This window comes from Phoenix dactylifera, unplaced genomic scaffold (genome assembly GCF_009389715.1).
Source record: "Phoenix dactylifera cultivar Barhee BC4 unplaced genomic scaffold, palm_55x_up_171113_PBpolish2nd_filt_p 001318F, whole genome shotgun sequence".
NCBI classification, from domain to species: domain Eukaryota; kingdom Viridiplantae; phylum Streptophyta; class Magnoliopsida; order Arecales; family Arecaceae; genus Phoenix; species Phoenix dactylifera.
The window spans coordinates 42,586-65,545 of record NW_024068649.1 but is presented as its reverse complement, the minus strand read 5'-3'; the positions used below and the strand labels follow the sequence as shown (position 1 = coordinate 65,545).

Below are 22,960 nucleotides of genomic sequence, written 5' to 3'. Positions count from 1 at the left end.
TCTTAAACAAGCAAATATAACAATATAAACAAAATAGTGTAAAGAGAAGCCCTCAACCGAGTTTTGAAGATGAAGGAGCTCGGCTTCTTCTTTACTTGACCCTCTTCTGATTTGGCACGAAGTAGAGGATCACCGAGGCAGCACACGGATGAAGAGGAAGCTTTGTGATTCACTTGGATGCTCTTCTTCTCTCTATTTTGCTTTGAATGGCCCTTTTGTGCTTATGGGAGATTTTCCTTGTAATCTCTTTGAAATCTCTTTCCTAAATGTTCTTTCCTACTTCCATAACTTCTCCCCTAGCTCTCCTCTTGTTTTTATAGCTTTTGATGGCGTGGAAACAAGAATATAGCCGTTAGAGATAAAAATAGAGCCGTTGGACACAGTCTGCACTTCCTGACAATATTATCGTTGGGATCGGAGTCGACTCGCGCGATCAGGAGTCGACTCGTCTGTTGCAGGAGTCGACTCGTGCTTTACTGGAGACGACTCGGCCACTGTTCCAAATTTGAATTATTGTGCATCCTCGACTGGGAGTCGACTCGACTTAACCCGGAGTCGACTCGCCAACATCTGGAGCTGCCTTGGCATTTTCGGAGTCGGCTCATCCCATGAATTCAGAGGACATACTTTCTGATTTTCTTCCTCGAGTCGACTCGGATTCTCTTGGAGTCGACTCGACTCTCAGAGCCCGAAAACTGATCCTCTGTATTTTGGGGTCGCGCTGCCTTGGAGTCGACTCGAACTGTCTTGGAGTCGACTCGCCTCTCAGAGACGAAAATACCGTCTTCTGTCTTTGGGGTTGCGCTGCCTCGGAGTCGACTCAGATTTTGCGGAAGTCGACTCGGCTCTCAGACACAGCAGATTGGTCTTCTGTCTTCTTTGGGGTCGCGGTGTCTAGGAGTCGACTCGCGTATTGCGGGAGTCGACTCGAATCTCAGAGTCAGTAAATTGGTCTTCTGTCTTTTTTCTTGTGTTCCTCTGAGAGTCGACTCTCACTTTCTTTGGAGTCGACTTGCCAACCATCGGAGTCGACTCGCGTTCCACTGGAGTCGACTCGAATCTCAGACCCGAAAACTGCTCTCAGACTTTTCTGCCTGTGACTCCTAGGAGTCGACTCATACTACCCTGGAGTCGACTCAGTGAACATCGGAGTCGACTCGCGCTCTTCAGGAGTCGACTCGTTGACAGGTTCTGAGATGAATCTTTCTGTCCGGCTGTCTGTTGCTCCTTGGAGTCGACTCGGAACTGTAGGAGTCGACTCGAGTGCCTTTCCTTTGAATTTTTCTTAAAACTTGCTCTTCTAAATTGAAGCCTTTGAACTTGAATCTTGGGCCAATGAGGTGTGGCTTTCTTCTAACTTTTCTTGAGAGCTTTGGAGGCCTTCTTGAATTCTTCCAACTTGCTATGTTCCTTGCAAAATAAATAATCTTTCTTCTTGCAACACAAACATTAGTATTTATACTTCAAGGTTTTGTGATCATCAAAATCAATCTTTAAATCAATCTTTGGGTCATCAGAAATCATTCCTTGTTTATATGGGCATAAGATGCCTATTTAAAGGGCCTGGCGTGGGACATAGAGTGCATTGAAGCCCCTCTGCTGCCGCCACCCTCTCCCTCCTTCTTCCCTTTGGTGTGAGCAAGAGAGAAAGAAGAAGAGCCGCTGTCTTCTTCTTCCTCCCCTTCGACATTCATCGTCTTCCTTCTTCTTCCTCTCAAAGTAATCAAGGAGTTGATTAAAAGAGGGAAAATCAGCCATCAAAGATGATCTCTGCAAGGAAGCTAGCACCATAGTGAGATCTTGGAGGGATCTGTACCTCGTGTGGATATCTGTAGAGGCCGGACGCTTGTGCGGCTTCAAGAGAACCAGAAATCCTACGATCATCAGATAGCGGTGAAGTTCTACCCACTCAAAGGTAAAGATTAGATCTTTATAAATTCTAAACAATTAGGAATTGTAGTAGATCTGAAATTAATCTAATTTTAATTTTAGTCTTCCCTTTAGATTTCATAAATCTAAGTTAGAGAACTCTAAAAAAATTTTGAAATCTACGTTCCCTATAATGTTCATGAGATGAACAACCCTGCGCGTGTCTTTCCACTGCGATCGTCGCAACGCGTGCGGGGGTAATCCGATACTTCCTAGACTTTACTTGCCTAGACAATTCTATCTCTACATAGAATCAAATCCAATAATTAGAAAAGGTACGGTAATTGTAGAAAAATATAGGGAAGAGTTGAAGGAAGATAATAACGCAAGCTGGGTGGTGGCATCCAGCAACTTGAGGTAGTCTAATTAGGTAATCCAACCGGTTAAGCTACAAAATAAGGGTCAAACTAGAGTAATGATACAAAATAAGGGTTGATGATGTCGAGTCCACTAGGGGGTGATAGCGCAATTATCAGGGCGGTTCAAGATCGCTTTAAGGTCATTAGGGAGGAAAAGAGAGAATAAGAGGGATCCACTAATCACAAGAGAGAGAAATGATGAGAGTGCAAGAGTGGGTGAAATAGGAGGTTTTGTCACCTCTCTTAGGAAAGGGACAAGGGCTGGTGGTGGCTAATGGTGGTGTTGGTGGTCACAGCTAGTTGACAACAGTGATTATCGATAGCATATGGCCAACAAAAAGCCAAAGTATTGGAAAAATAGGGGAATTAAAAATGGAGCTTCGCAACATAAAATCGAGCCTCAGCCTGCTTGCAGGTGGCTAGGCCTTCAGCATCAGTCGCAGACCAACAAGGAGGGATAGTCGAAGAGGAGCAATAATGGCCTATTTCAAAAAAAACAAGGGAAAGACCAATGATATAGTGAAACAAGGGAGGGGGTCCCTGGTTCTATTTTCAATGATTGGTCACCCAAATTCAAGCTGATAGCAAAGCTTCTTGATGGAAAACATGGAGAGAGAGAGAGATCGAAGGGGTGGCAGCAAGTTCTACCTCATCCGATAAGGCTTGGCCATGGCCACAATGATGATAGCAGATCATGATGAAAATCAAGAAGAAACAAGAAGAAGAGCGGAGAGAGGATTGGGATGCAGTGCAATCAAGGGATGTGCCGGGAACCTTAAACAGCCAATGGTGGCTAAGTTTCATAGGACTCGTCGGTGAGAGGGGAGGAGTCCTCCTCCTCCGAGTCGAACAGGGACTCCATCCCAATTTGGAATTGGGAACAGGCCTTGGGCCTTGCTCTGGTACCAAGCTAGGCCAAAGGCTAGGTGCCATACAAGCTAGGTAGGTTAGTCAATGGACTAGGCCTCGCCTTACACTACCAACCACCTCAATATCACCAAAAAAAGAGCTTTTGGCCCTCATAGAGGTGCTTTCTAGCCCTTCAAAAACAATGCCAAATATGACGCAAAACTAGGGCAATAACTTTGATATAGATCATAATAATAAGCAATTAAAGTAAAGCAAGTACAAAGAAAAGAGAGTGAGTGAATAAAGTTTTTGTATTTTAGATACAAGTTGCGGGAAACGCCAGGAAGATTCAAAAGATTATATAAAAATGATCCTAGTTTTATATAGAAATTAATGGCAACAGAATAGTACTTCCGCCTAATCCACAATTGGCTTAAGATAAACTAACGATCGAAGGCAGAGCTGGCACCCATTTGACAGCCCAGAACTTGTCAACCCTTCTTGGTATAGTTGTACTGCAAAATCGACACAATATTGGCATGACAAGGTTTGATTTCACTGTTGCCTTGGCATTATGTAAGTCCAGGTTTTGAATAACTAACTTGCTCCTTTCCATAGAATATATTAACACACTCATCAGATTCAAACACCATATTTTTCCATATTTCATTTCACAACATAAATACAAAAAGGGCAGGAAAAGAAACTTGGAAAATAATGGATTTCTTTAACAGTAGCTGTACATAACAAAAATTCAGAAAGCTCCTGTTACATCCCTCATGCTTATATTCAAACTGTTCCGCATTGTCCGTCTTCCAACTCCCATATTGCCCTTTTGCATCATTGCAACAAACTCACCATAGTCAATACGACCATCCTGAAACAAAACTATGACACTATATATTACATTTCCATAACAAAGATAATCGCCCAACATGGATGCCGCGTCTTTTATTTTGTCAGCTATGTTGTATCTTTTAGTCGTAATCTGAAGTTAAAGCGCATGACATGTAATATCTTCCATAAAGACTTGAGTTAATAAATTAAATTCATGAATTACACTATATTAAATATCTGGTTGCTATTCGTGAAATATTTATATCGTTTACAGGTTAAAGAGAGGGAAAATATGACAGATATTACACAGCAATATGAGAAGTTGTTTTTACAAGATCTTTTACTCTTTTAAATGAAACCCATATGCAAAAATAAAAGACCAAGCCAATGAAATCGGAGGCTTTCAGAATCGAACAGTATGTCCCGATCTAGAAAGAGGCAATCATGGTAAAGGGGTTTGTTCATACTGGTAGGCATTTTACAGATCATTTAGCTGTTACTAAATGCACTAGGCTATGTACGGTTCGGGTTCAATATGGAATATGTCATCTTTTATAGAGCTGATATTGAAGAAATAAAATTTTAGCTCAAGCAACATACTAGCTAACACAGAAACTATCACGCCCCAAATTCGGAGCATGATATGACCGTGCTACCGAGAGGTACAACCCACAATAACACGAAACCAACATTACATTTAGATTTTCAAATCCATCGCAAAAATATATAATAATTAAAAGTCCAATTTCATCATCCATTAAATAAAACCAATACTAGTTCAGAGCATCTAAATCTAGACATAAATACCAAACCCATAATTCTCAATATTCGAAAAATCATTAACCACAAATTCATAGTTTATTAATATACTAAAATTCTTCTACAAAATCGCCAATATGTCGTAAACATGGTTCCAAGTGTATAGCATAAATAAAATCATAAATTATTTACCATTTAACCATATTCTTGATCAAATTACTACTCTTAGACTAAATGCTAAGGTCACTATTATACCCGTGACAAGGCCGTAACCGACAAACACCAGCTACTATTACTCGTTGGTTGGGTCGTATGCCAACTACTATAATCCGTTGGTAAAGTCGTATGCTAACTATTATTACCCGCTGGCAGGGTCGTATGCCAATTACTATTACCCACTAGCAGGGTCATATGCCAACTACTATTATCTCCTGAGAGGGTCGTATGGCAACTACTATTACCTGCTGGCAGGGTCGTATGAAACTGGATGTCGATCTACCCTACTTTCAGGGCCATACATAACTATCTGAGAACCTTTTTGATATAGTTTTTAAAACAATTTTTCTTACGTCATATTTCTTAAATCATATTTTCTTGAATCATACATGAATAAAACACCAAATGGCTTTGTAGAATTCATAGTCAATAAATAAACGTTTAACAATAGAATGAATAATCATGAAATACAATTTGTATAAATATGAAGTTCATAGTTCATAAACAAGTTAATATTAAAATATTTATGAAACTATTATTTTGCAATAAATCATAAGTCTCATAAGATCGTATGCTTGATCCCTAATTTTAAGAAAACATGATATCATCCACATTTAGTATCATAGGCATGGAAAATATATGAAAATTTTAAAACTAATAAGGAGTGTCAGGGTTATTTACAAGTTCGAAAACTAGTAAGGAGTATAAGATTTACTTATCTCTTTTGTCTTAGACTGTCAGACTTTGTTAGACGACTCCGCTAGACCTATTTAAAATATTAACAGCAAAATTAATTTTTAAATAATAACTTTAAAAAAATAATCCGAGAAGACTTGACCGAGCGTACGATGGTTTTGTATGGGTCAAGTCTAGAATTTCGCTTATTGTATCGGACTCAATCAAGCCAAGATCAATCAACATGGTTCATCAATAGGAGTTTCAGGGGCATTCAACAAAGTTGGGATGATCGGTCCAGTAGACAGCCCAGGACCCAGGCAAATCAGGCCCCTTTGCAGGGGGCAACTCGAGTTCGTTGATCAAGTCAATAGGACTCATTTATGAATCCATGGATCTTTTTAGAGAGAGAAAGATGGAGATGAGAGAGAAAGAGAGGGATGGTTCTCTCTCTCCTCTTCTTCTTTTCTTTTCTTCTTTTTTTTGCTATAGATTTTCTTTTCTTTTCTTCTTTATTGCTCTCCTCCAATGCGAAATAGGGGTGGGGGTGAGAGCCCACCCCATCGAGAGACAGGGGAGGGGAGGAGAAGGCCTCCAGCCCGATGGCAACTGTGGCCGGAGGACCGGCAGCTACGGCTGAGGACCGGTGGCATGATGGTGAGAGAGTGGCTGCCGATGGTGACCAACACGAGAGAGAGAGAGAGAGAGAGAGAGAGAGGGAGGGAGGGAGTTTGTCCACGATCAATCCAGTGATTCACCGGCCGGATTTAAGGTGGAAAGGCGGCCCCAAAGACTGAAGAACAAATAGGGAAGGCTTACCTTGCCTCCAGCGAGCTCTTTCGACCGGTTCAATGGCGAAAAACTCCGAATTGCTCCAATGAAAAACCTAGAGTTTTATGCCTCTAATGGATGAACTCCCATGGTTGATGCCAAAGGAGAAGGAAACTCTTTTATAAGCGAAAATCGGCTCAAACTTGGTAGAATTCGGTCGCCAACGGTCCCCTCCTCCCTGCAGAATCCAAGGAAAAAGAGGACTCCTGTTCGGAGTCTGATTCTTCCTCTCCACATGCACGGGCCATGAGCCCTTGCTCACATGGGCTTGCAGCCCAATCATGTGTGGGCCGGTCAATGGACCAGGCCCTCACAGAAACCACATAATTTCAAAATATGAGACAATTTCAAAAGTTTTTCTCCCGTGTGAAAAAAAGGTTAATCTGATAGACATAGCACTCCTAGTCACGCACCACCAATATGTGAAACATATCATTTTTCAGCCATTAATAGCACTATATAGAATTAAATTATTGCAACTAAATGGTTTATATCAAAAAGATTTTTAAAATCTGTGACTTACCTTATCCTGATCCACTTCCTTGATAATGTCTTCAAGGAAACAATCAGTCATGTTATGCTCTCTACAAGCTTGCTGAAGTTCATCAACTGTAATATAACCACTTCCATCCTTGTCAAAATATGAAAAAGCTGCCACCAAATGTTCTTCACGTTCCAACTTGTTGAGATGTACAGTGGCTGCAATGAATTCTCCGTAGTCTATGGTACCACTGTTGTCCACATCAGCCTGAAATTTATTGTAACAAGTCAGAGAAACCAGGCATATGGAATCACATTCTTTACATTATTGACAAAATGCATCTCAAAGAACAGCAAAGTAGTTATAAGTACAACCAAAGAGCTGCGGAAGACTTTACAGAAATAGATCTTGCACTGTGGAGCAGTTTTCTAGTATCCAAAACCATCTCCCACATACAAGAGATCAGATTTTAATTTCAAATTCATAAATAAATGTGAGCATAAATTTCTAACATTTTCGGATGTGCTGAAAAGGAGCCTAAGTTAAGAGGACTGCATTAAAGAAGTATCCACATGACAGTGCTCTTCCGCACTTGCCACACAGAAAAGTTAAAAGGGGGAAGAACAAAGTCTTGTTGAGAACAATAATTTAAACCCAGCACCAATCCAAGTTATGCTTTCAATACCAATTCCTTTCCCAAAAATGAGACAATGAAACATGAGCCTCTTTGCACATAAAAGAGAAAAGGAACAAATCTCAGCAACCAACCAATCAATGACTTCACCTTATGCCTCAACAAACAAAACTAATTGACCAATTTCGATCAATGCAACGATAATCGGTACCAAGGTCTGCCGAATCGGTACTAGAACCTATACCGGTCAGTGAGCAAATTGGTATGATACCGAACCGGTACCGTACTGACACACGGTATTTTTAGGTGTGCCGTTTCGGAACCGGCACTCCCAATTTTTTGTTTGAGTTTTTTAAGTTTAATTAATTAGTAATCAATCTTTTTCAACTTTTTCAATGATTTTAAGTCTAATTTGATTTTTTTTTATGTTTTTTTTTATGTTTCTATAATTCCGATTTAACCTAAATGATGCATCTTGTTGTTTTAAAGTGATACAAAATATAAAATGATTAGTAGGATATTGTATGCTACAAGAAGCAACATGAAATATCCTAAAATCAACTAGTGAGGTGAAAAATATAAAATAATATAATCAATTACATATATTTAAAGTACAACATATATACCAATATCTAAAATCTTGTCGAGTGGCGATGCCTCTCGTAGATATCCGGATCATTAATATAGTCAGGAGGCACATCAGCCCATCCCTTTAACCAAGCAGCGTTGTAGTCTTGTATGTTCATCCCATAAAGACCACGCTCTGGGTTATAAGCACTCTCGGATCTCTCACTGAAGCTCTAGCTCTAAGAGGTAATCTCTAGCAAATAAAACGGCTATGAAGGGGCACATCCGAATAAGCCGGCAGCAAAATGCGACTCGTAAGATGGTCCAGGCTGCATAAGATAGTTGCCACTAGAAGATGCTCCAAACGCACCATATCCATATTAGTATCCATATGGGTTATAGGCTGCCTGTAGCTACGGGTAATAAGATCCAATATATGACTTGAAACCTAATTCATCTATAAATCCTACTCCACGTGCGAGATCATCTACAGCTACATCGTATCCTCTTAAATGACCTCGAAAAGCTCGTCTCCTATATGCAATAGTATCCTCGTGGACTCTACCAACTCATGCACCGTGGTCCCTATCTTGTGTAGCATGCGTAAACTAGGATTCACCAATAAATCGAAGACTACCTTGTGGCTGTCTCATAAATGGTGGTCTTATGTCCTCCACTTTCTCTCTGGCCAGCAAATCCATGACCACCAAAACTGCTGCTTCTGGTCTCTAAATCTGAGTGAACTGCTCCTCCTCCATACTCTTTATAGGAGCTACAAGTGTTTTTTATTTTTCGTTTTTGGTCTGCTGACTAGTTGCCTGCTTACTTTTGGTGCCTTCTCTACCTGCTTATCCTTCATGCCCCTCTCTACCTGCTTACTCTTCATACCCCTCTCTATCTGGCTATATTAGGAGGATGGATGTCCCCTACTTACCGAGTCAACCGGATAGCGTAGTGGTCTCGTCTAAGCATCTCTTGATCATATCTCTGAGAGGATAACTCGGACAAAGAGTCATGTGGTGACCGACTCCCTAGTGAGCCCTATAGTTGTCGCTGATCAGCTAAAGGATGCGTGGAATATTGCGATTTGCCTATTGCCCTGCATCGACCTTAGCCTCGCTGGCTACAAAACTGGTCGGTTGTGGAGGCAATCCTCGCTCATCAAGCTCCGGCTCAAACTACCGGTCCATATTTCTATCCACAATTATGTCCACAATGTAAATAGCAACCTCTCTACTTTCTTGATACCACACATGACTTAAATGTGCGAGCATATTTTGCAGATTTGCTTCAAGTAAAGAACTCCAAATTGATCTCCTGTCCTTACACGCGAAAAATCTGGACACAAGCTTCTTCCTGCATGCAACCAATCCGAAACAATCTAATAACCAAAAACAAATCCATCAAAGATAGAAAAAGGCAACACAGCAAAGGAACAAACTGAGCCTCGCAGTTCTCTCAACCATATACGGTAATACCCGCCGTATACGGTATCTGTCAATCCCTCCGAATAACACTAAGACTCCTCTCCCTTGGCATCTCTCTCAAAACTTTAATTTATTCTCCAATTAAATTCAGTTTGTAAGGCTGAGGAGGGCATCCAACATAAACGGATCTCACTTTTTTTTCTTGGTGCGTGTCAGAGGCACCACGTTTAATGCACTGCACCACCCCTTCCTTCCCCCCTCCAGTCTTGTCACCTGGTTGAACCTCTCCATCATCTCGGTACACGTGTCTGCGGCCCCACTCCAAGAACGTGCGCTGTGCCGGAGACTACAGTGCTCTCGCATGTGACCCCTACTCCCATCCATCCCCCGGCCCTCCCCCCTTATATGGACACCGTGGGGAGACGATACTGCCGAGTCAACCTCTGAACTGAGAGAGCCGACTCAACAAATGTCATAGATGAAAGACAAAGCACAGCAGAAGCAGAAGCAAACTTGAGCCGACTCCTGAAGATCACGAGTAGACTCTTGAAATCTCGAATCAATCCTAGAAAATGGCAAGTCAACACCTCTACACCTGACACCTGTAACGGCCAGTTTTTCTACGAGTCTAAATAGTTGTTTCCATCTCATAACGGCTCTATTAACTGTCTAACGACTAGAAAAGTTTTCCAACATTCTCTAAAAAATATAAATGCAGGAAAACACCAAAGGAAAAAAGGAGAGCTCAAGCACTACAAAGAAATATCTATCAAAGTAAGAAAAAAAAGAAAAAGAGAGAGCTTCAATGAGTAAATCATTTAAGAGCTTTCATTGTGAGCTGAACGATCATATCTTCAATATTAGAGAGTTAGTAAAGTGCCTTCAAGAGCAATCAAGTCGGCCAACATAGTCTAGCTTCATTTATCATTTTGCATTTATTGTTTTGGAGTTATATTCATTGTAAGAGCTTAACTTCTTTTTATTCTTTGTTGTAACAAGTTTCAGGGATTGAAACTTGAGAAAAGGTCCATCCAAATCAGAAATTGGATTGTGTTGAGCCTAGGATAGACTCGGGGGGAAGATTTTGGTTGATTGCCTAAAAATTCAACTAGGTTGATTATGAATCTGAAAAACAATCAGTTGAAGATTTTGGTTGATTGACCTTGTGAACCCAGAAAACAACTAGGTTGTAATCTGGATAATAGATTATAGTGAAATTTCCAAAAAACAAAGTTTTGAAGAATGGATGGAGGTGCAGAATTGGCACTGAACCACTATATTTTTTTTGTGTTTGCATTATTTGTTTACTTGCGTTCATCCTTAGCATTTTTGCTTATTAACCTGCTGTTACAGTTTATCTTCTTCCATCAAGAATTAAATTCCACTGTATTATTAGCTAAAGATTTGGAAATCCCAATCCATCCCCCCTTTTGGGCTGCATAGTTGGGCAACATAATCCCACTGCTGCTCAATGATGTCGATATACTTTTGAGCATACGTCGGATCTGCCTCCTTGATTAGAATCTTTGACCTCTCTATCATATGATATAAGAAGCCCATCTAAGGGTACCTCTCGATGTCTACGGCCCGAAGCACTGCATATAATAATCTGATAGCCTTCACTATCTTCTCAGCCTGCTGCCAGAATACCAACCTCATCACCAAGTCCTCGACAATGCTTCCTCTAGTGTCAGCCCTTGCAATTCAACTTTTCTGCCACTCGGCAATGACAAACATCTAACGTAGGGTTACTTTCCTCTCAAGAAAGCTATCAAGTGCAACGTAGTTGACAACAAATCTTGTCTCCTATCTCAAGATCTCTCCTTCCACATACCTCCCCATCAATGAAAGGACCCATGTATGGTTATAAATATATCTAATGATGGTTTGTGTTGTCTCTACTATCTGTTGCACCCCAAGAATTTTTTCAATGTCCATCAATATGAGATCGACACAATGTGCAGCACGTTGGATCCAAAAAATGTGGTCGCCGCTCCATCAAGATCTTCCCGACGGCCTTATATTGTGGCCCATTATCAGTAATGACTTGCACGACATTCTCTTCTCCTACCTGATCAATCACCTCCTCCATCAATCTGATGATGTATATGGTGTCGTACACCTGATCGGAAGTATCAACCAACTTATAAAAGAAAGTCTTCATATCACAATATGTTAAGAAATTGATAATGCTCCGCTTGGTAGAACCGGTCCAACCATTACATATGGTGAGTCCATATGTGGGCCACTTACTCTTATATGAGGCAATCCATTTCTTTAGCTTCTAATTATTGTCAAGAAGCTCACTATAGATGTTCTTCGATTTTGGAGGATCTACTTGAGAGCGGCAGCATGTATGAAAAAAATGACAAACCTATAGTACGTATTGTCTGTCACATTCGCTGAAATGTGGCTGAAGTAGAACCAAACTCCAATAGCTCGCCACATATCCTTCTTCAACATTATATCAACCCATGCTGCTTCGAATCCTTACTAACAAAAGGCATTTGAATCTAAATCACGGATGGTGGCTCCTAATGGAATCTCCTTAGATGACATTTTTTTTGCTACCAAAATTCTCCAACACGGCCACCGCCTCTGTTTATGGCCTTCTTGACTGAGGAAGTTCTTTTGAACTCTAGATCTGCCCTGCTGCTCGCAGAACCGGAGTCTGATTCGTAATATGAGGGTCCAAATCGAGCCCTGTGCCTAGCCACCTCATCCTACTATCACTGATCATCCAGGCTCGCCTGAATGGCAACCTAGATAAGTGCTTTCTCGTTATCTGGAGCGGACTTCTCTTTTGACTCTCTAAAATGATAGGAAGGTGGCTCTACGGCTAGACAGTCCATCTCCAACTTCTTCTTGAAAACTCTCTCCTTCATTGTTCAAAAATTAGCGAAGTACTTCATCAGCCGTCGAATCTCCTGTGGACATTTTCGGCACAAAGATACGTCGGGATAACCACCAATTAAGTGTTGTTTCAACCTAGTTACCCCTCCTCCCTTGAATTTTGTGTTGCATCAGTTACACTTCCAATGGTACCGACTCGAGAGCATTTTTTCATGATTCCAACCAATGTCACACTCTAGCTTTTTATTTTTCTTTGATGGTTCCATTTCTGTAGGTTTATCAATTATATAACAATAGTAAACTTTTATTTCGATAAAGATAATAATTTTCTAAAAAAATACACCTGATTTATCTAATACATAATATTAATTTTTCATATTTTTAATTTATTTATATATTTTTAACAAATTTTAAATTAAAAAATATTTAAATACCATAAATTCAGAAAATATGTTTTTTACTTCAGAAAATACTTCTGAAATATGTATTATGTGCTACTAATTTTTTATAATTTTTGGTATTAATTATATATTTTTAATTATTTTTTTAAATTAAAAAATAATTTTTAAATATAAATATTTTAACAAATTAATTTCAGCTCAGATCCATGTAGAACCCAATAATAGATGCTAGATATATTTTTTAGGCCCATAGGCATGCATCAAAGGCTACTTATTTCTCAATTTTTTTCAAATTTAAGCCTAGGCCACCGTACGTATGATTGCATCAAAACATAAATAACTGAATACTAAATTTTGCTGGAGAGTAGCTTGCATGCCCCTAAATGCTTTTCTGTTTTTATATTTTTTTTATTTTTTTTATTTTTTTATTTTTATCCAAAAATATATTTTAAATTTTTAAAAATTATATATAATCCAAAAATTAAAGATTTTTATGTCATCGTGTAGATCACCCATAGATCTACAATATATCATAAAATCAAGCCAAAATCAAAAATTTCGGCATGATCTCTCTTTATTTTGCAGATTTTGATCTATTTTTTGGAGCCCAAAAAATAAAAAAAAATAGAGAGAATGAGATAGGAGAGAGAAAGCACAGCTTAAATAATCATGAAAAGAAAATAGAAGTCTCCTATATTGATTGACTTACTGCTTCCATAAGATCACGAATCTCTGCATCCTTTAATGTAGAACCATATCTTCTCAGACCTGCTTTCAGTTCATCATATGTAATAGCGCCACTGTTGTCTGTGTCCATTGCCTTGAACATTTCTCTCAATCCCGCAATCTCCTCCTCTGAAAGGCTTTCAGCTATTACCTGATAAGATGTAGAACAAACTGTCAGACAATCCTACAGTAGTTCTTTCATGCTGGAGTGCAAAAACAATATCTAGAAACCTTGATAAAGTGACACAGTAAAAATCACTAAATCAAGCTCCTACAATAGTCATAAAATAAATTAGTAGCATCATGTAAAACACAGCAGAAGTTCTGGTTTTCCCTTGTCAACATTATTAGGGAATTTTGCCAAAACAACCCACTTTATTTTCCATTTCAAAAATTAGGTCACTTTTTTTTCTCTTTTGTGTTTTGCAAGAGTAGCCTAGTCTCAAAATTTTCTGACCTTCTTGAACCTGGGCTCTAGTGCATATACTCGAATGATATGTCTAAGCGGAGGTAAATGCACATATTTGTGTTAGTGGATGTACATGCTTTATATGAACGCATAAATTTTTGTTAACATATTTTTTTGAGCATGCAAAGCACATTTACAGGCTGGAGTTTATTCACGAGATCAAGGGCAAAAGCACTTGAAAATTTCAAAATTGCTCAGTTTCTGCAAAATATCATAAAGATGGTCAGAATCTGTAAAAATTAAAATAAGATGGACCCTGTCTGCAAAAGTCCTATATCATTATTATGATTCCATGTTTTATAGCATCTCCTCATTGTAAATTAGGGTAGTTTAGTAGAAGACCTAGATAATATATACATACAAATTCACAAGGATTGCATCTAAGAAAATAAATCAGCATCTTCAGGAGCAGATTCAACATGCCATGAAAAGGTTAAGGTACATAAAGCAAACTTCAAAGGTTGACATTGGAACCTCAAGGTAGAACTTTGTACTCATTATCCTAACTCCTAAGTGTATTTCCCATGCAACTTACTTTATAGTATTGGATGAGTTTTGAACAAGAATACTGCAAAATATATCTTAGTGCTTTTCATACACCCCTACCATCTAGAAAAATCTTCTGCAGTCCATAAAAGAAATTTTAAAAAACAAATAGAATGAAGTACTGAGGATATTCACGAACTTAACAAGGGCAATGGCTGTTATTCTGGGAATGGCTTTTATTCTTAGTATGTTGTATTGGACAATGGGCATGATTACCATCATAATGAGTTCTCTAGCTCATCTTATTAGTGCATCATATTGTGCTACTACAAAAAATTAAATAAAATAAAATAATAAAAATTGATGCAACATAATATTCACAAATAAATAATGAACAGTCCCCATGATTTATATCACCTACTCAGAAACCCGATTGTTGACATCATATGATGATGGGGCACTTTGTTTTTGGACTTGATTAATGTAATCCAAGATTTCACTCATCATCTGTGAGCAAGAAGATGCATATATATGATCTAACATTAACATTTGGGATTTTTGCATATATGCCACTCAAAACTCCCTTACTTGCTAATTTATTTCAAAAAGGTGAAAGTGCATATGTGCCCCTCCAAAAGTCTAAAATTAGCACTTGTGCCCTCCACATCTTCTTGCATTACCTTTTGACATCATAAGCTTAATCTGAACAGGTCAAAATATATCTGAAGTTGGCATTTACTATTTTTCCTATATTATTTATGACTTTTGGAAATTTTAAGGAACATATTTGGTATTACATGCCAATGTTAGAGGTGCACTTTCATTTTACAATGGTTAGGATAAATGAGCATCGAAACACCTTTTAAAATGTGTATGCCGGCATCTGAGGTAATAAAGGAAAAAACTATCTACATTATTTCATCTTAAAATGATGCCATCTAATTTCAGGGGTACGTATGAAAGTTTCATATTTTTGGAGGGGTATATATGCAAAATTCAGAATTTTGAAGGGATATATATATGCAAGTATTTGACTTCAGGATGGTAAATATGCATATTGCACTTGCTGAAAGTAAATAAACAAATAAGAAATATTTGAAGGGTGGACATGCAAAAATCCCTTAATTTTTCTTTTTTAAGTTTCAAAAGGGAAAAGAGAAAACATCCTGAAAATTGAATGTCACTGAATTACATCCTGCAAAAAAGAGAATTACATCTTATATAATTGCACCATGTAAAGGTGCAATTTTCTATTTCAGAAGTGAATTTAAGTAACCATCACATACAGATGTGAAAAGAAAATGGAAATTATTTCTCAGGTGTCATAAATCATTCATGAAAAAGAGAACTTATCATGATGTCAACATATATAGAAAAGATTGTTTTCTCAATATCATTATGCTTTATAGGAACTACAGCTTCCTAACTGTTCAAGAAGTACACCAATTTGCAATAAAATAGTGTACTCACGCGTAAAGCCATCTTCTTTAATTTGTTCATTGCTGAAAATTGTTTGAGGCGAGAAAGGACTGCTGAATCAAGAGCTCTATCAGGAGCAACTCCATTTTCACATATCCAGGGATGACCTGAGCATATGGGAAACAAAATGCAAATGTCAGAAAACCCCAATATGCAGATGTCAAAAGACCATTTTGATATCTTGGAAGTGACACTTTTGACAATTTAATCATGTCAATGCAGTGAAAGAGATCATTCACCCCTTCCTGATACTTGTTAAAAAGGTAAATTCAGCCAGAAATTAACTTTCTTATAACCCATTAATGAAAAGTTCCAGAACCAGATAAGGTTCAGACCTGCATTAAAAGCTTTGCTTCCGAACTTTTCTGAGTAATGAACACTAAGAATAAAGAAATTAGATGATTTCTTCCATTATATTATGCCTAATTCCCACAACATCCATCTTCTCGTGAAGACTGTGGTACAGTTTTAGCAAGTGTAACTTCAAGATGACAACTTCTATATTAAGTTTCTCACAAAAATGGGAAGAGGCATGGAGTCTTATCTCTTAATGTGGAACATCTGGCAACAGGTGATTGAATGCGATAAACACAAGAAACTCACATATTTGGAATCAGAGATTCATAAAGAAACTATAGGATTCCCAGTAGAAAGGTAATTCATTGCAGGTTGCAAATGAAAGGCAGTCGGGTTGGCAAAGAGCTCTGGACTAAGTAGAGAACGATCCATGGGACTTACTCTGTTCTCTATCTTTTGATCTTTTTTTTTGCATCTTATCATCTTTTCAACCTCCTTCCAACTTTTTATGTATCTTTTACTTTTTATATCTTTACACTTATTAAAATGAAAAGAAAGATGAAATTCATCCTGTTTCTTTAATGGAAAATGTCTCCTAATACCTCAAATATATTATCCTGAACAACTCTGGATTGCGTGGAAAGCTGAGTCACAAAAAAGACCCCGAAACTTTCCATAGTCACCATTTTTTAAGGGTCCAAAATGACAATGGTAAACAGTCAATCCTCTCATATGGGATGTTATACATATGTAATACATAAATATAAAAATTAATAAAAGTTTCCATACTCTGAGCTGAAAGGGAAGAACATACATAATACTTCATGGGCTGTCAAGCGTTCTGAAGGACTAGAACATAGCATTTTTCTGATAAGATCCTTGGCACTATCAGATATTAATGGCCATGGATCTGATTCAAAATCTATTCCTCCCTTCAAAACTGCATCAAATATTCCTTGCTGTGTTTCTGGAAAATGCAAAACAATTAATTTTAGTGATTGCCAATTTGCCATAAATCATGAAATAGTGTGAGCAGGTGTACATCAGAGTCATACCAGCCCAAAAAGGTGGTACACCACTCAACAATATGTAAAGTATAACACCAGCTGTCCACACATCAGCCTCTGGTCCATAATGCTTCAATAGTACCTCAGGAGCAACATAGTATGGGCTTCCAACCACATCAGAGAAGACCTGACCTGAAGTTGCACAGTAGAGGTAAAGAACCTTAATGTTAAAAAAAATTGTATACTAAACCATTAAAAAGGTGAACGAAAAGTATATAAAAGAACATAGCGATCTTTACAACAAAATATTTCAAGGTATCATCTTGTAGTGCTCTAATCAGCCAAGCATATATTCTACGAGAAGATAATAAGCGATGAACTTATCCTGGAACCATTTTAACATAGCCATAAGGACCCAGAAACTGTTATGCATTTCAAGGACCCCTATTTTATTCATATAGAGCGTGTTTCCAAAGATAACATAATTTTTGCTTTAAATATACTAATCCTTAAAACAATTAATGTCAATAACTAGTATAGATTTAAGTATTATATTAGTTTCTATGTAATTTTTTAGACATCAAAAAGAAAGGTAGCCTTTTTTCTTTCAATACTAAAGCACATGTTTAAACATCTGAGTAAATTTGTATATTGCAAAGTGTGGAATCATGCGTCTGAAATATACATTATCTAAGAGTTTCACACATTTATCATAATAGAAACAGAAAAAAAACATGAGGCACTTCTGGAAAAACAATAAACAACAAAACTAAGGACTTCAGCTTTCCATTTTGTTTCCATTTCCAATTTGTGTTTCAAAGAATGGCAATTGTGCATTTGATTATTCTTTGTAGCTCAGAATGCTAGCTCAGCTAAGTCAATCTTATGTGCTTTATAAGATAAACACTATTGTGGTACAAGCTGAAACAGGTCACAGGTAGGTACAGCATTTGTTGCACTAAAGGACCTCTTAAACTCAGCTTATGGTTCAGCCATATTGGGAAGGTACCCATACTCATACTGGTTGACACTGTCGATACAGAAACTCTTATTGCAATTTTCAAATTCTTTAACATTGACCCTAGTTTGATTAAGTAGCTAAAGGTGATAGGTCCAGCTATATTAGAATGAGAAACATTCACTTAAAAATCCCATTTTTAGACCATGTTCCTAGCTGTGCCAGAGTGAAGAGGTGGTCGTTATCAATCAAGTAAATAAACAGATACTCTCATTTGTAAGCCTTATCAAGGATCTGCTTCCATTTCCCCTGTTCTGGTTTAAATTAGCTTTTTAATGATCCTTTGCTTCTTCAGAAAGAAGATTAGATCAAGAAGGAAACTAAATTACAACTGCTTAAAGAAATCATCTTCTAGTGGATCCCTCTGAGCATTTCAGGAAACTATTCAAGTGTCTCAACCTTTTGGAATGATGAGATTTTCCCTTTTTTGGATTTTCTTTTTTTCTTCTTCTTTTTTTTTCGCGGGGGGGGGGGGGGGGGGGGGGATGGTGGGCGAAGGTTTGGAGGGTTTCCTCCTTAGTAAAGAGCAACTCAGTCAAGTTACACCACGTTACATCTTTTTCAAACATGATCCACTACTTCTAAATTGCTCACCCATAAAAAAAATGTGATTTCAAGATCCCCCTAGCTTACGCATCAAGTGGTCCAAAACATGTGTTGTTTCGTGACATTTAAACTTGTTAATTTTGACCATTTAACGCATAGGATAGGGGTCTTTAAACCATATGACTTTTTGTAAGTAGTTTAAATATACTAGATTATATCCAATGGCTCGAATCATCAATGTGGGATTTTCATCATCCAATTCAAAAAAGGAGTAATTCTTAGTAACTTGAACCTGACCCACATATATCACACACACATATATATAGATAGATAGATACATACATACATACATACATATGTACACATATATACGTACGCATGTATGTATATGCATATAGAAAGAGAGAGATGGGAAATGAATCTCTACTCAGATCCGTTTAGGTTATGATTGGAGAATGATGGCTCAACATCGATAATCCGAGCCGTTCAATAGAATCTATTATCTCTAAAATGCTTAAATGGTACAAATCGTGTGATTTGGAGACCCCTAGCCTATGCATCAAGTGGTCAAAAAATTGATAGTTTAAATAATACGAAACAATACATATATTTTGACCACTTAATGCATAGGCTAGAGCTCTCCAATCAAATGATTGTTTTAGGTATAAGCAATTAATAGGAAGTAGATCACATCTAATGATTCGAATCATCGATATTGTACCTCCATCTTCAATCATAATCTGGCCGGATCTGAGTGGAGATCCTTTCAACAAGATCCTAGTCAATCTTTCTCTCTCTCACACACACACACACACATATTATATATATATATACACACACACACACACACACACACATATATCTATACACACACACACACACATATTATATGTATACACATATTACATATACACACACATATATATTTTATATATATATACTAAATAATTTGCATTTATCCAATCATACCAAGGATACACCCGTAAGTATTGCATGTTAGATGATTCCTGAATAAAGTAATATCCAAAGAAATAGTAAAATATTAAGTGGCCTGTTTGGATATTCCTACATGATTGGAATGAAAAAACGATAGAAATTGAGCCTATTAGCCCATCTATCTTGTATTTTCTAAAAGCTTGTCCAAATGTAGCCCAGTTCCTAATCTTTAGGCTGCAAGAAGAAAAAAATAACCTATGGAGATCTTTAATTTTTTCCTACAGGATTTGGCTGGGTGGTATTGGTTCATACAGGATCATACTTAAATGAATGGCCCAAAATTGTAATTGTTTTTGCCCTATAACTTTACCTGGCTTGAAGAACACGGAGAGGCCAAAATCGATGGCTTTGAGCGAGGAATCATCATCCTTGTGAACGAGCAAGAAATTCTCCGGCTTGAGGTCCCGATGCATGACTCCGAGGGAGTGGCATGCCTCCACGACCCCAACGATGATCCTCGTGAGCTCAGCCGCCTTGCGCTCGCTGTAATGCCCCCTCTCGATAATCCGGTCGAAGAGCTCCCCACCGGCGCACAGCTCCATCACGATGTGCACGTAGAGCGAGTCCTCGTATGCCCCCTTAATCGTGACAACGTTCTTGTGGCCAGCGAGGTGGTGCATGATCTGGATCTCCCTTCTAACATCCTCCACGTCCTCTTTCGTGATCAATTTCCGCTTGGAAATAGACTTGCAGGCGTACTCGATCCCCGTGGAGATCTCGGTGCAGAGGTACGTGGTGCCGAACTCGCCCTGCCCTAGATTTCGGCCGAGGATGTAGAGGTCCCGGAGGTTGGGGGTCTTGTGGCCGAGGACGTAGCAGGAGTTGGGGTCGATGCCCCGTCTCATGACGGCGGCGGCGGAGCGGGCCCCTCTAGGGCTCACGGCGGTCTCGCGGCCGGGCTTCATGGGTGTCTCGTAGTCGGAGTAGGAGTAGGAGGCGAGGGAGAAGGAGGGATTCCGCTTAGAGTCCGCCGGCTTGCCGAAGCTGTGGGGATTCTTGGTTCCGAAAGATCCCTGGCATGTATTGCCCATCAAACGACCACCAGATCCTTCAACTCTAACGCGCAAATTCGAAGCTTTTCTTGGAGAATTCGAAGAAAAATCACCAGACTTCCTTAACTGCTAACTCCAGCAGCTCTAGGTAGCTGGGGGCAAAAGAAAAGGAGATTTTTGCGATGAATTGGACGAAAAGGATGGGGTTTTAGCTGGAATTTCAGCAGTAAGTTGCAGCAGAAGAAGAAGAAGAGATAACAAGCAATCGAGAAGAGAGAAGAGATCTAAAGGAGGGTGCCATTCGATTAAGGATCCTTCGTTCTGGACCACGCTTGGAAAAGGGAGAGCACCATTCTTGCTTAAAAAAGAGAGATAAAAATATTTAAGTCTTAATTGACTCGTTTCTTTCAGAGATGGGGGGAGAAAGGAAGGTGCTGACCACCCTCCTCTCGTGGTAAACTATGACGCGGTGCCAACTGGGATTTTAAGTTCTGGCGGCTGATTGCCGTGCATCTTGCACGCAGTTTAAGGTTTTGTACGGATGATGTCGACTTTTGCCTGTGATTAGGGCCGTTCAATTGATGAGATCATCATTAGCTTTAATTAATTAACGGAAAGCAGATGAATATTTGTCAATTAAAAGGTGAGTTCGGACAGCAGAGGCTGTTGAGTTTACCAAAGGTGAAAGGAGAGGAGCGAAAATGAGAGATTTTGGTGCGGGATGAGCGTCCGAAGTTGACATTGGGAAAGCATTTGGTATGAGAAGGTCCCCTAAAGATCAAAAGAAAATATGGATAAAAATGATATGGTATTTAGCTCTATTTCGATGATTTTATAGGATAGTGATTCTAAATCATCTTCATTTTTTAAATCACAATCTAATTCAGTGATGAGATATCCATTCTTAAAATCGAATCTTCAGCTGAAATTTGAAAGCAAAAATACTCTTCAATCTAACAAAAAAAATTAATATATAAATATACCGTTAATATATTATTTCAATATTATAAATATTATATTATACTGTGTTGATATCATATATTGTATTTATAATATATATTATATTATAATATATTATTAATTATTTTATTATCATATTACAATTCAATGATAATTTTAAATTATAGTAGAAATATATTATTATACTTTGTGTTTATATAATAAAATTATTTAATATATTACTTTTATTTACCTTATTTTCCTATTCAAATAAATATTAGTATTAAAAATAATATATTATAAGTATAAACAAAAATATTAATTTTATAAATAATTAATATATATTTATAGGATTAATAATTTATAGAACTAATATATTTGTTTTTATGAAATATATCAAGGGTGATTTTGGTATTATATGGTCATTGAACTTGGATTCCCATGGGATTCCAAACAGGTCACTTGTAAGTATCTAAAAATCTTTAATCATGCAAACATAACATACCTATGGTGATCTTAGATCATCGAGGATCAGATTATTTCGAGATAAGGACCACTGGTGATCTACGATTACCTTAGTAATTCTATTTGGGTTACCAAATAGCACATAAGAGAATGGCTCGCAAGAAACTAATATACATATTTATGCGGGTTATTTTTTATCTGTTTTAAGTTTATATGCAGATCTAACTAAGAAATCTTTGGTTCCATGATTTGGATGAAATATTAATAAGATTTGACTCCATTGGGCTATAGTATTTAGTTTGATTCTAGTTTGATATGTCTTGGACTTTGTTTGACATGAATTCGCATGTGTCAACCAAGGTTGGCACAAGTTTTCCAAGGCTACTCTAGGTGTGAGTAATGTGTCAGTTAGCCTATATATAGCTCTAGTATATGTCAATATGAAAGGTAGGGGTGCAAATGGATCGAGTTTGGTCAGATCTTGAGTAATCCCGATCCAATCCGGTTTCTTATCCGGATTCTAATTTTGGACTCAGACCCAACTCAAAAGAAGATCGGGTTGGATTGGTTCGGATCCACGGCTACAATTTTTGACTCAATAAATTATTCGAGTCGGATCGGATCCATTTATAACCCGGACCTGACCCAAAAAATTTAGGTATGGATCGGGTCCGGTTCAGATCAGGCGGGATTTGGATGCAGTCTACGGATAAACTGGCAAG

At 38.1% G+C, this 22,960-nt stretch overlaps 1 protein-coding gene across 2 annotated transcripts; it reads right to left on the bottom strand.

Annotated features, from left to right (window-relative positions):
- Window positions 1-3,775: 3,775 nt before the first annotated feature.
- Window positions 3,776-21,291, bottom strand: LOC120108401 (calcium-dependent protein kinase 26). Of its 2 annotated transcripts, none has more exons than XM_039121998.1 (7): window positions 20,153-21,290; window positions 17,331-17,474; window positions 17,090-17,242; window positions 15,970-16,085; window positions 13,528-13,695; window positions 6,979-7,203; window positions 3,776-4,025 (listed from the first exon to the last, which is right to left on the bottom strand). In XM_039121998.1, the coding sequence occupies exons 1-7, from the start codon at window positions 20,871-20,873 to the stop codon at window positions 3,978-3,980; spliced, it is 1,575 nt and encodes a 524-aa protein (XP_038977926.1). In that variant the 5' UTR covers window positions 20,874-21,290; the 3' UTR covers window positions 3,776-3,977. The 2 variants fall into 2 exon arrangements, with proteins under 2 accessions (XP_038977926.1, XP_038977925.1); XM_039121997.1 differs by having other exon boundaries at window positions 3,777-4,014; window positions 20,153-21,291.
- Window positions 21,292-22,960: the final 1,669 nt, after the last annotated feature.

Bases quoted from the DNA above. Each gene is read 5' to 3' on its own strand.
- LOC120108401 (XM_039121997.1), bottom strand. From the start codon at position 20,873: ATGGGCAATACATGCCAGGGATCTTTCGGAACCAAGAATCCCCACAGC. The intron at 16,086-17,089 runs GTATGTTCTTCC...CCATATGCTCAG, and splicing joins GACAGCCCATGAAGTATTAT to GTCATCCCTGGATATGTGAA. The intron at 13,696-15,969 runs GTGAGTACACTA...ACATCTTATCAG, and splicing joins TAAAGAAGATGGCTTTACGC to GTAATAGCTGAAAGCCTTTC.